This window comes from Strigops habroptila, chromosome 2, assembly GCF_004027225.2.
Source record: "Strigops habroptila isolate Jane chromosome 2, bStrHab1.2.pri, whole genome shotgun sequence".
In the NCBI taxonomy this organism is placed as follows: domain Eukaryota; kingdom Metazoa; phylum Chordata; class Aves; order Psittaciformes; family Psittacidae; genus Strigops; species Strigops habroptila.
Window position 1 is genome coordinate 114233576 of NC_044278.2, and position 13902 is coordinate 114247477.

Sequence of the window (13902 nt, forward strand, 5' to 3'; positions counted from 1 at the left end):
CCAGAAACCTTTTAAGCCATGTCTGTAACATTAACTACAACACTCAGCAGTGTTGTAAAGTACCTGAATAAGCTCTGGGAGAGTAGATTTGACTGTAGGTATGTTGACAGAAAGAAGACTTGGAAGTTGAGTGTGCAGTCAGGGTGAGTTTGCTGATGCAGCAGAAGCAATCTTATCAGAGATAGTATGTGTTCGGTCTCTAAGAGGGACTGTCTGCCTTGAGGGTGCTCTGTCCAGCTGGTGGGATGAAGCACCGGGAATGGCATAATTGGAGGATGGATGTTCATGAAGCAGGGAAGAGATGAGCTGGTGCTAAAATGATGTTTGACAGTCATAACTTCTCCAATTATTCAGGTTATAACTAGCATCTATGTCCACTTCTGAGTGCTTTTACCAGGAAGTTTAAAACACATGCTCACATACATCTGGGATGGTTTAAAACAGAGAAAGAAGACAGAAAACTTCCAGAGGTCCTTGGGAAGGCACAATTTAGCTACATGCAAACTCAGCCTTTTCTATGGAAGAAGAACACAGTTGTATTGTTGCACTGGTCTCTGCCAGCCTCTACTTGATACTGATTCAAGTATCCCAAGTACCAAGGAAACCCCTTGGCTGTTTCCAGGGAGGAAGCAAAAGGCAATGTTTTCTACAAAAACACACTCCATGCTCTGTACCTAGATACGATGTAGGATCCCATGTTGATGTAGCATGAGTCATGTACTCCACACGAATTACAGCACTCATTAAATGGGCAGTGAAGTGCATTTGCTGGCTCGTGAGTCATCAGCTTCATGTGAGTGGGCCAAATCCTGCCTAAGCTGATTTTTCAGAGACATTTCTAATGGGCAAATATGGCATGGGCAGATTATTTTGGGTTCGTTTGTGCTTGCTGAGGCTGCAGCTTTGGCTGAGGCCGACATTATTAGGCCTAACATATCCAACGAGTTTTATCTTCTGTCATCTCAGCTTTGACATGCTTGCCTAGAGAAGTTTCATCATCTGGTTCTCTGTAAGCAGTTTCCATTTCTCTTTACATTCCAACAGAAACAAGAAAATGAATGGAAATAGCAAACGACATAAACTATACTATTTCCTTTGCTGTTAGAGCTGCTTTGGCATCAAACTATGGTTCTGGTGAGTGTTAAATTCAAAATATCTCTTTTCCTTTCCACTAGTTTTCCTTTTAGTGTCATTTGATGATATAAAATAATTGTAATTCTCTCTCGTCCTGTTCCAAAACTTCACCTGGAACCTAATACAGCCCCAGAAATCCTGCCACTTTCTGAAACAGACCCAAAATATCCCCAACCATTTTTCACAGGAGTTATGCCCTACTCATGCTCTTTATGCTTAGGACCGTACTTGGGTCAGATGCTCCCTCCCATCTCTACATGGAACTGGAGAAAGATGGTACTTAGCTTCCTCCCTTGGTATGAGGCTTATGACAAACACAAAACATGGCAAGTTTACGAGTCATAAGAGGAAGACAGCCAGCTCAAGCTGAACTGGATGAGACTTCTCACACTGTTCCTTGGTCTTGGCATCTCCCAGAAGAACAGCCTTGCTCTGCTGCCAGCTATCATTGCTGCTGCTATCTCAAGGAGCAATGTGTGCACCACAGTGCCTGGCTCAGTGGGAGCTCCCCCGGTGACTCATGAGGGTGTTTTATTTACAAGCTGCTAGCAACAAGGGGTTTTAAAAGCTTTTACTCAACATGAGAATCAGTGGCCAATGCAACTCCCCCTCCAAAAAAACCCAACCCAAACCCAAAACAAACATGAAGGCCACCACAAAAAGCAGACTGGTTGCAAAGCGTAGTGATCAGAACACAGGACGCTGTGGACGCGGAGGTGCCCACGGCACCATGTGGGATGTGCCCATAGCACCTTGTGGATGTAGAGATGTCCACAGCACCCTGTGGGATGTGCCCATAGCACCTTGTGGATGCGGAGATGCCCACAGCACCTTCTGGATCTGGAGGTGCCTGCAGCACCCTTTCTTGAGGCTGGGGTGCTGCACACTCGGCTGCTTTGTGCCAGGCACAAGTCTCTGCCTCTCCCCATGCACCCTGGGGACACCTGATGGAGCAGGATCAGGCTCTCAGTAGCACAATCTGGCCTATCCAGCTTTCAAGGACCCCATTTGAAGATGCCCCTGCTCACTGCAGACGAGTTGCACTAGCTGACCTTTGAAGTTCCCTTCCAACCCAGCTTATTCTATGACTCTATATGCAGTCCAGACAGTAGTTTCTTGGGCAGCCTCTTTGTTTTCTCCCGAAGTGCAGCAGAGCTGCTCTCACGGCTGCTCCCCTACTCCCTCCGGCTACTTGTATTGCGTTTCCCCCGGGCCGGGAGCGTTGGGGTAACGGGGAACCCCACAGACGGGATTCTCCGTGGGGAAAACACGCTTTTCACGGTGGGAGGATGCGAGGAGCCGGCCACATTGCTCCACAGCCGAGACCCCGGCGGCCCGGAGCCCCCTCGGGGGTGTCCCCTGCCAAGCCCCCCGCTCCTCCGCCGCGGGTCCGGGGGAGCCCCGGAAGACAAAGGGGCAGGGGCCGCAGCGGGGCCGGGATGGGGGGACCTGGAGCGCGGCGAGGCCGGAGCGCAACGCCCCGGCGGCCGGAAGCCCGGGCGGGGGGTGAGGGGTGGGGACAGGGGAGGACCGGCTCGGCTCGGCCCGGCTGAAAAGGAGGGCGAGCCCGCACATCGCCCCCCCGAACCCCCCGGGTCCGGCCCCGCACCATGGCTCTGTCCTGCAGGAGCTGGCTGGCCAACGAGGGGGGCAAACACCTCTTCCTGGTAGGGGGCTGCGTGGGGTGGGGGGGTGGTCCCGTCGCTGGCGCTGGGCCCTGGTGGCACCGGGGGGGTCGAGGAGGTGCCGGCCGCGCTCGGTGCCCGAGTTATTGGTGCACGGCGCTGGGCACGGGGGGACACGCGTGTGCTGCGGCGGGAACAGTGCGGGTGTCCGCGGGCATCGCGTCCCGCCGCGCTCGGGACGTTCGCTCTTTGTTAGAGCCTCTTCGGGAAAGTTTGGGGGAGAAGATGCATCTTCTCGGAGGTCAAGTTGTTCCTGCCTTTGTCTTTGTCTCTTTGTTGCTAGTTTTTATTCCCGGAGTCTTTGACTGCAGTGTCTTAACTAGAGATTTGCAGTAGTGTTCTGTAGCGGGGGGGGTTTGGCAGCTCTCAGTAGGTAAAGTTTGTGAAATTCAATGAAAGTGAAGATTTCTCACCTAGGGGCTATTCGTTTTAATATTTTAATGTATTTTATGCCAAACGCTTGATGTTTGTTTTCCTGTTCCATGTGCATATGTTTATGAAACTGCAAGGATATGACTTTTATGAATGAAATCAACACTGGGAAGTTTGCACGTGTAACTTGCACTTACAATCTCTTGTTTCTCTTTCATTTCAGTTTTTCTGGCTCTCCCTCAATGTATGGTTCTTCTGGAAAACCTTCCTGCTCTATTATCAAGGGCTTCAGTACTACTATTTGCATCAGATGTTAGGGGTGAGTGACCCGGACGTTACTTTTTGCCCTGGAAATTGGCATGCTGGGAGGTGGGAATGGGGCAGAATGCGTTTGCTAATCAAGGATGACACAAACTGCCTGTTTAGGTCTGCAGAGTGGGGAAAGATCAAGTAGGAGATCACTGGGATCCTGTTGACAGTTGTTTAGGAGTAAAAAGTGAAGTGTTGAGAAGAAAAAGTGCCAGTCAAGTATGGGGCAGGTCTCCTTCCCCTTCCTCGCTTCCCTCCAAGTGTTCCCAGCTGCAGGCAGGCTCACAGGAATACAAACATGCTCAACAGAGGGCTGGAACTCAAATTTTGTTATCAAAATGTTAGCCAATCTTGTTGCTGAAGGAATTCTTTTGATAAGTCGTAGTCCTTTTCAGCCTTTGTCGTCCTCATAGATCCTCCGTTCTGTGTAAATCATTGTAATCTATATACTTTTAGTTTTGCTATCTAATACAGCATCAGCATGGAGTCTGAATGGTTTAATGACCATTTTGACTTAGCAAGGGTAACATCCACCACCACCAGAAGTACTCAAAAAGATCATTTGGGGAAGTGAGATACTGTCTTGTGAAGTTATCCACAGCTATGCCATTGCAGTTGTTTGAAATTATTTCTATCCAAAGGGATAGAGTAAGGGTTAACAACTTTCTGTAAAATGCTCTAGGGTCGCTCAGAATTTGAGAATACAATAACATGATTTGAGGTCAATAACATGATGCTTTGTAGCACCATGTCATACTCAGGGGTGGATTTCAATTGGAAGTTGACATGGGGTTAAAGCACAGATGATGCACATCCTAACCTGCTGAAGAGCCTCTGGATTTTACCTTTGGTAGATCCAGGATGTATTTTTCTGCATGGTTGATATCATTACCGTAGCTTGTGAGTTCTGAAAGCTTCTGTGGACTTGCTTGAAAGTAAGTTGACCTGATCTACTTTTATCTTTTTGTTTTTCTTGTGGCTGACACGGATGTGTTCAAGAAATTAATCTTAGCAAAAGCAGTGCAAAAAGAAGCTAATGAAAATACTTAAATTCTTCCTGATGATGATTTTCTTGAAAGAAAAAGCATGAGAATGTGTTCAATATTACTATGCTCTCTGATGGCTTTGTAGACCAGGGCATCCATTTAGAAACTGTGTTTGTTCCTGGCAGAGCAAGTGGGTTGCTTATAAAGCAGATGTTCTTGGGTCAACATGTTGGGCCAGATTGTCAGCCGGTGTGGTGGATTGACCCTGGCTGGATGCCCGGTGCCCACCAAAGCTGCTCTATCACCCTCAGCTGGACAGGGGAGAGAAAATAGATTGAAAGGCTTGTGGATTGAGATAAGGACAGTGAGAGATCACTCACCAATTACCATTATAGACAAAACAGACTCGACTTGGGGAAATTAGTTTAATTTATTAACGATCAAATCAGAGTAGCGTAATGATAAGACCAAAGCATAAAAAACACCTTTCCCCTTTCCACCTTTTATTTCATAAAAAACACTCTTCTCAGGCTCAGATTTACTCCCGGATTCTCTACCTCCTCCCCTGCAGCGGCACAGGGGGATGGGGAATGGGGTTGTGGTCAGGTCATTGCACATTGTCTCTGCCACTCCTTCCTCCTCAGGGGAGGATTCGTCATACTCTTCCCCTGGTCCAGTGGGGGCTCCTCTCTCCACGGGCCCACAGGTCCTACCAGGAGCCTGCTCCAGCACAGGCTTCCCGTGGGATCACAGCCTCCTTCAGGCATCCCCCTGCTCCATCGTGGACCTCCATGGGCTGCAGGGGCACAGCCTGCCTCACCATGGGCTGCACTATGGGCTGCAGGGGAATCTCTGCTCTGGCGCCTGGAGCACCTCCTGCCTCCTTCTGCACTGACCTTGGTGTCTGCAGAGCTGTTGCTCTCACATATTACTGATCTCTCACAGATACTGTTGTGCAGCAGTTTTTTCCCCTTCTTAAATAAGCTATCTCAGAGGCGCTGCCACTGTCTCTGATGGACTAGGCCTTGGCCAGTGGCAGGTCTGTCTTGGATTTGGCTGGCATTGGCTCTGTCGGACATGCAGTTTTTCAGGGAGGCCACCCTTGTAATCCCTCCACTGCCAGAACCTTATAATTCTGGCACAGTCCAGCTGGTATCAGTCATCAAAGTTCTTCTCAATTCAGAAGACTTGTCTGCCTTGTACCAGCTCATTATCTGATCTTTTTTTTGGTTTTCTTATACTTCAAAATGAAAGACACATGCAAAGTAAGATAACGTGTGTTCAGAACCTGTGACATGATTCAAGCAACAGATTCCTTGTCTTGGTCGAGAGATGAGGACCAGAAGACCGTGTGTTTGAGTTTGTCTAGCTGTGTCTGCAATTGTGGGAAAGAATACCAAAGAAGTTTAGAGACTTTCTAAAATGAGGAGGAAAGTGAAGAGCCAAGTCGAAAAGATACTTTGGGTCAAAGTTTGTATAAATATCATCCTTAGACCCCAGAATTAGTTTTCTCCCTTCTCTTCAATATTTTGCAAAGGTTGGGAAAACTGAACCCAATTTTAGTCTCTTCAGAAAGCCATACATGTACCCATGCTACTGCTGCTGTTACCTTTCATGGGGAATTTTGCTCCTCTTCTGTTTTCTATATTGGTTTGAGATGGGCCACTGGCCTGTCTGCGTAACCATTCTGCTCTCCATTTCACATGTGGATGAGTGGCTTGCAGTCCCTCTGTGTGCCGTTTCTTGATGTTTGAATATTCTGAGATTTAGACGAAAGTTCTTCACTTATAATTCAACAGTTTGGGGTTTTTTGTCTTAACAGAATGAAATTTTTACAGATAGTTTCATGGAAATTGATTCCTTTTTCCAGTCGGTCACCAAAAAATGGCAAAAAGGAATGGTGGTTTTTTTGAATTAAAAAAATCCTCTTGTTTTTCAGTGAGGTCTGCTAAGGTGTTCTTTTCTCTTTTGGTATGCTCCAATAGCCTAAAACCTCCTTAAGAACTGCACTTGCAGCACTGAAAGATTTACCACAGGTAATTTTATTGTTTACCAAGTAACAGGATGGAGAACAAGAAGAGTTGCTGTAGGAAATCAGATTGTGCTATGAAATGAGATCTTGGACTGAATATCCTGAATATATTCAGTTCTGCCACATTTTCATGCCATGTATTTTCTTGCTCTTGTGAAGAAGGCGAAAGAATGAGGTCAGTCTTTCATTCAGTGGTTCACTTTTCTTCAGCCTTCCACAGAAGGAGTCTCAGTTTCATTCCTTTCCTATTGCACCTTCTGCGATGTTGAACAAGGTACTTAGCACAGGATTTTAAAATCATTTAGGTATGTAAATCTTGCTCAGTCTTTCAATGGCAATCTTTCTGGTCCTTAATTCTATACCTGTAAAAAGGCACCAAGAACATGGTGGTGTCCTGGAAGTGCAAAGAGAATAAATAAGTCAAAGGCACTGATGTGCTAGGATGAGGTTAATCAGCCTATTCTACGCTAAAAATTTAGTGGGTAAATTTATGTTGAGTCACATGTCTTTGTTTAGTTTGAGTCCTATGGCCACATTCCCACTGTGGAATCTCCATCCCTGGAGGTTTTAAAAACCTAATTGGGCAAACCCCTGATCAAACTTAGCCTGAGTTTCGTGTTGAACCTGCTTATAGGTTGGAATAGAGACATGCCGAGGTCCCTTCCAACCAGAATCATTCTGTGATTATATGATTCTTGCAGTGCAAGTTCAACCAGAACCTAAGTGGATGTAAAGCACTTCCCAATACTTTTGCTTTGATGAACCCTCCCTTTGGATGCTTAATTGCTGCTAACACTGCAGACCATAGTCTTACTGCATGAAAGCATTCATTGCTGGTGGTTCAGGAACATGATTCAGGTGCAGAATCTCAATTTTTCATAATTTAATAAATGTTAACTTATGGCCTTACATTGCTTAAAGAAGGCAAGCCTGGGAAACACCTAACAGGCATGGATTTCTTATAAAAGAATGTGGCAAAAAGAGAAAGAGTATTCTGATCTTCTGAATATTCTGAAGCTGTATATTATGATATATACTAAAGAATGAAGTAGGCATGTATTACAGAAGGGAGGATTCATAAATTACCTGACATAACTCCAAAATCTTCATTATTGGAGGTTTTGTGCCTGCTCAGTCAGAGAAATGGTCCAGATGATTCATTTCTTTGCAGACTGCAAGATTTCTCCCTTCAGATGAGTTTGGCTATATTTTTTTCAAGTTTGCTTGTGTCTGGCCCACATATTCATTCCTGAATTCAGTACTGGACTTATTATAGAACTTAAGTCTTGCTGTTAGCAGCATTAAATGAAATACCTGTGTTTTGTTGCTTGAGTTCTCTATGAACAGAAAGTGCATTGGGCTCATTTGTCATGGCATAAAAGGTTTCTCCCTGTTCACTCTTTAGTCCCTGCTCAAATAACTCTAATGTTGTCAAATGGATTTTAATGCAAGCGATAAGCTTCTGGGTTTCAGACCAAAGTGAAGAAAATGCATTCTCAGAAGGATCTCTTTGGGAAGAGATTGAATAACTGAAAATGGGACAGAAAAGGAAAAATGCTGCCTCGCTTTTTTTATCTATACAGTTGCCGCCTTCTTACTGTGCAGTACAATTATGTCATCTTTATTCACTGCTTGGAATATGTTCCAGATGTTCCATTAACTTGTATGTCTCTCCTTGCTAGTTTATTGTAATTGTAGAGATTTTACTAACTGAGGCCAAATTTTGCTTTCATTGATCCTTATGCTACCACCCTGCAGCCTGCTTCTCCCCATCTAGGCATTGGAGGGAGTTGTGTATCTTGACTCTTTAATTTCCTTAATGCAGTGTGGTTTTGCTATTTAATTGTCTTGTAACCAGGCTATTTAGGATTTGCTCTTTAGAGTCTTACATGTGTCAAAAACATCTAATAATAGATTTATGTTGCTATGGAAGCTATATATATACATAAATATATATGCAGGATTCCCTGATGAAGACTGAGGGTATTAATCCACAAGACCTGATTTGATAGTCCCCTGAATTTGCAAGTAAATCAGTTCTTGCATTCTCTTTGCCTTATTCTAGACTTTTTGTTTGCCAAAACATTTTTTCCCCCAACCCCTTGTTCTTTGTGGACACTCCATAGTCCAGCATCTTTGCTGTCCTGTAAAGGACATTTGTATTACTAACTTTTATGGGAGAACTTCCACCTTGGCAGAACTTCTTGTGAATCTCTTAATAATGGAGGTTCAATTAGTAGAGGTACATCTTGAGTGATTAACTGAAATTTTTGCTACTGTATCGTGTAGACTGGTGTTAAAAATAGTCTTGTCATCATTGCTCCTTGTTGTAAGATGATCAGGGCATAATACTCTGTGTGGAACAGAACTGGATTATGGCCAAAGTGCTTCATTGGTCGATTATTCATTATATTATGAATTATTGCAGGGTTCCTATGGTACTTCAACAATGGTAGGTCTTAAGAATAGCTGCATTACACTCCAGAAGATCAGTTTTACAGACCATATTACCTACTGTTTGTGATAAGGGGAAGTAATTCAACAGAAAGGAAGCCCTTAGTAGTGGACATCACATTACTCCTATGTGACTGTGACTCAGATAGGACAATAAGCAACTTCCTGATCTGGCCATGAGTTGCAGTGTGTTGTGAATCTCTTGAGGGGGCTTAGGTACACTTAATCCCTTGAATCATGACCAAATTCGTGGAGTTTAGCTCATGCTGCATCTTGCAGGATCAACCATCCAAGTTCTTATTGCATATTAATATATAAAATGCTATAACGCTTTGCACTTGCTACAGAAGAAGGATGGCCTGGAACACTCAAATCTGGAAGATAATTTGAGATCACTTCCAGTCTGTGTGTGTATCATTCTGCCTGGCACGAAACGAAACTTGTAACTCAGCAACACAGACAGAATCATAGAAGAGTCAGAATTGGAAAGGACCTTAAGATCATCTAGTTCCAACCCCCCTGCCATGGGCAGGGCACCTCACACTAAACCATGTATTTTTAAAAATTGTATTTCCTGAGGTCAGGATTCTAACAAATCAAACAAACTGATTAATGAAGATGAACATTTGGTCTGAAATCTTGTAAGTGAATACACTTTGTTTGGAGATTTTCCGAGAAGTTGGAAGCTAATATTGAATTTCAGATTAAGATAGTTGCTTTCTTCAGATTGAATGACCTATTTAAGTAGAAGGAGAAGTACATCTAATACAAAGGGACTGTTTATAAAATGAGATGTGACCTTAATATGTGGACAGAAAGAGAAGGAAGACCTTCAAGAAATGTCTGTTTAGTGAGTTACAAGTGAATGGTGACAAAAAAAGTTGCCTATTATCCCTGCCACAAATCATCTCTGTGAATTCGATTAATCCTTTAGTATTTCTATGCCTCTTTCCCCTCCTTGAAGTGGGCTAACAGTGTGTGTGATACTGGGTAGGCAGAGTACAGAAGGAGGTTATCAAATGCTTGGATCTGGTATCAGCAAAGGTGGGTGAAAAAGATTGTGCAGCAGAGATTTTTGGAGTGGTTTGTCCTCTGTTTTTTGATCCCACAGAAATTTCATATAGTACTAACATTAAATAATACTTTTTTTTTCCTTAAAACAATAACCTTAGAAAGAAATAGGATTCTATTTCTTTCATTTCTTAACTACTTAATCATAGAATCATAGAAGGATAATAAGGATATATATTCCCTTTTAGAACCAGTGAGTTGTCTTGGAGGAAAAATCATCTTTTATTGTACTATAGTGTAAAAATCCAACAATGTTAATTTGTTACCATGCCACCCAGGCAATGCGAAGGAAGTCAAGAATGAAGCTGCTTGGAAACCATTTGGAAAGAATTAGTTTCGTGGGGATGTTTTTCGCCTTTGAGTATATGTTAAGAGGAAGCTTAGTACTCTGTTATTCTTCTAAGTCTTGCATGAATTGTGATTCTAAGCATTGCTAAATGTATTACTTTTATCATTGTTTTCAAATTGGTCATGGGCATTTTGTAGCAAGCATTGCCCAACTTTATTTCTTCAGAATAAAACCTTAAATGAACCATTGGTGAAAGTGTTTGCATCACGCTTTCCTAGAAGTGCACTGCATATTCAAAGAAGTCGTTTCCTGCTCTCTTTTCCCTTTGTAGAGGCACCAATAGCATTGAATTAAATTAACATAAGGGCATTCTTCCACAGTAATTGCACTGTCATGAATATTTGCTATTTGTTAAATAACATTTTGTTAAATAGTAATTTGTTAAATAGTTATTTGTTAAATAGCAAATGGGAAAAACGTCCATGGAGGTTAGTCAGGTAGCTTTTTCTATTCATCATCACTGGTTCATGTTTTTTTCAACAGTTAAATTGCTTGGCATTTTACTTATATCTTACACTAAACAATTTCATTTATTTAATGCTGTGCAGTGTAGAATTAACTCTATTCTAGACTATTCCAAACTAGACTCTTTTGTTGAATTTTTGTAAGAAGAATAGTTGTGCGTCATAAAGCAGGATAACAAATATCATGCCTAGTTTATGTTTAAACTCCAAGACAACATAAGCTCTTGACAAACTAATAATGAGTCATATAGGTCATACAATAGAAATTATTTCAATTTTCAAGTTGCTTTACTTACTAATTGTAATTGCAACTTTTTTTCACCTCTTGAGTGTTATTCAAGAGCTGTAAAGATTGTTCAGTTTGCTTCTGGGTTTTGCATAACATTAGTTCTACGTAATTCTTGGGTTTTTCAAATCATGCTCATTTAACCACTGTAATACTGTAGCACATCAGCAAGCTCTAATAAAAGTGCTTATATGTGTTTAATGACCATGTTTTTGAAGTTACTGCTTTTATGAGGTATAAAGCTCATTTTTAGCTTCCCTTTAGGGGAATGATAATTATTGAAAATAGAGACAGTCTTGTATATGCAAACAGCACACTGTAGAGACATTTTACTTGCCATTAAGTCCAATCATTTCAAGGGTATTGCATTTTATCTGATAGTCCAAAAGTATTTACAATGTTCTAAAGTCCCTTTAAGCTACTGTGGGCAAGGATAGAGAAATATTTATAGTGGTTGTTTGCATTTTCTTTTAAAATCATACTTTGAAGTGGAGAGTGACATTGACATTCAGTAAAATCTCAGCTTAGTTTCTAAGGCTGCAGCCATTGTAGCTGGTGCTCAATTGTAGTCATTGCACTTGAGCTCTAGACCAGTTGGGAGAGTGCAAAGGGGACCTAAAGTCTGAAGAGCATGACTACTGAGGGAAAAGTAGCAAAATAATCTCTTGTTGTGCATGTGAACAGAGTGTGAAGTAACATGAAATAGAAGCAGAAGAGGGAGATTTTATGTCAGGAAAAAAAGGACTAACAGTGCATTGGAAGAAATTGTGGAGGAGGTCCGGAGAGTGGGAAAGAGCTAAGTGATGTGCTTCATTCCAGTCTGATTTTCTGTAATTCATTAGGTTAGAGATGCTTCTGCTGTAAGTGTCCCTCTGAATGTAACTTTTGTGAGATCTGCTCTAGGGACATGTGCTATGGATCCCACATTTACATGGCAGAGAACAGGGTAGAGCAGAATTTGTAGGGTAGTTGCTCCTACTTCTCTTGGGCAACTTAGAGAGAGGGTGCCCTTATGACTGCTTTCTTCTGTGGAAGGTGGTAATGTCAGGTGAGGAGGTCCCTAGCACTTGTGTCCAACACTAGGTAATGTAAAGTGGCCAGAAAAGAAACAGGATTTAGGTGGAGAGGTTGGTGCTTCAGGTATCTCGAGCATCTTTACCTTCTGTTTGCCTACTGGTTTTGTGCCCAGATGTACTGCAGAGAATATGGGGTACAAATGGGGTGTTACTAACTGTGAGAGCAGGCAGCAGGCAGTTTTGATGTTTTATGACAGTGAGAAGCACCTGCCATGCCATTGTGCCTATGATCTTCTTAGACATGCTGAAATCCAGTTATATTGTGTACTTTATTTTTACTAGTTTGTATATTCATATATTTCTGTGACATGTAGATGTCTGTAAAAACCAACTAATAACAATTATAAGTTTTGAATTACAAGGCTTTTCTAATAATTTTTGTAAAGAAAAAAAGAATTTCCAAATAAACACTTTGTTTCTCTCAATTTTTTTCTTCTTGATGATTAGCATATGAATATAATAAATGTTTCACTGCTGATTTTTTTTTTTACTGAGAAATAGAAAATGTTCTTTTTTGACATAAAGTTTTGTTTTGAAAAAGTAATATATCTTTCATATTTTTTAATGAGATAATTTTTACATGATCAAGTAATTTACATATCTCTGCAGTATTTGAATTATCTTATAATAGTTTTTTATTAATTTCTTCAGGAGTTGAAAAATTTGGGTATTAGAGAACACTGTAAGAAATACCCTTCCAGGAATCTGTTGACAGTCTAAAAGCATCTTTTATATAAGCTAGTAAAATGGTAATTCAGCCTAATAACTAGGAGAACAAAGGCATTTTGCTAACTTCTTTAAAAATCATAAATGAATGAGAGAATATAATAAGATTAAAAAATACAGGGTTATGACATTAATGTGTGCTTTGTTCATTCATTTGACAAGTGGTTTTGTTCTAATTATGTAAGTTCCAAGTATACCAGTGAAAGTATTAGTGAAATTAGATTTCATTACAGTTCCCAGCTATTGAGTAGTTAAACTGAAGAAAACCTACTTTCTTTAGGTCCAAATATGGCACTGCGGAGTGTGAATGGATGAGAAGTTCTGTGACGATTCTGTAACAGTCCTTGAAACAATATTACCATTTGAGCTTCATTGGATCAATACGATTTTTTTAACATCTTTTTCTGGCTTCCTTACCAGAAAATCATTACACGTTACTTAAGTGACTGTGTAGTGTCTTCACGGTATTTATCTCTCTTTCTGATTTAATTATGTCTGTTGAAGCGTTCAGGTAATTTCTCAATGGACACTTATTGTAATCTCAGATACATTTTGTTCCATGTGGCTTTGGGCACTGATGAGGATAATAGTTCTTTCAGTAGAAAGTTGTCATTTGATGACATTATTGATGACAAAATTAGTTTGATGTAAAACATGTTTTTTCCAGAACATGTAAAACATCATGAAACTCCACTATTCTGATGAGCATGGGAACTGTTCAGTTTCACAGCAAAGAAAAGGAGGTTGAATACTGACACCTGAACCATTAGAGTGTCTTTTCTCCCTGTAATCTAACTCTTGCTATATTTGTTCAGCTAGGATTGTGTGTTAGCAGAGCTTCAGCATCTGTCCTCAATCTCAACTGCTGCCTGGTCCTTCTACCTATGTGCCGTGTTCTCTTGGCCTTCCTGCGAGGATCTCAGAAGGTAAGTACTGTCCTCAGAATGCAGCAGTGACG

General features: G+C 41.6%; 1 protein-coding gene across 1 annotated transcript in view; it reads left to right on the forward strand.

Moving 5' to 3' along the window:
- The first annotated feature begins 2729 nt into the window (after nt 1-2729).
- NOX4 (NADPH oxidase 4) overlaps nt 2730-13902 on the forward strand; it is a 102139-nt gene continuing 90966 nt past the window's right edge. Inside the window, exons 1-3 of the mRNA XM_030477485.1 lie at nt 2730-2801; nt 3415-3510; nt 13760-13870. Coding sequence (XP_030333345.1) covers nt 2745-2801; nt 3415-3510; nt 13760-13870 — 264 coding nt within the window. The 5' untranslated portion in view covers nt 2730-2744. The remainder of the gene's footprint in view (nt 2802-3414; nt 3511-13759; nt 13871-13902) is intronic.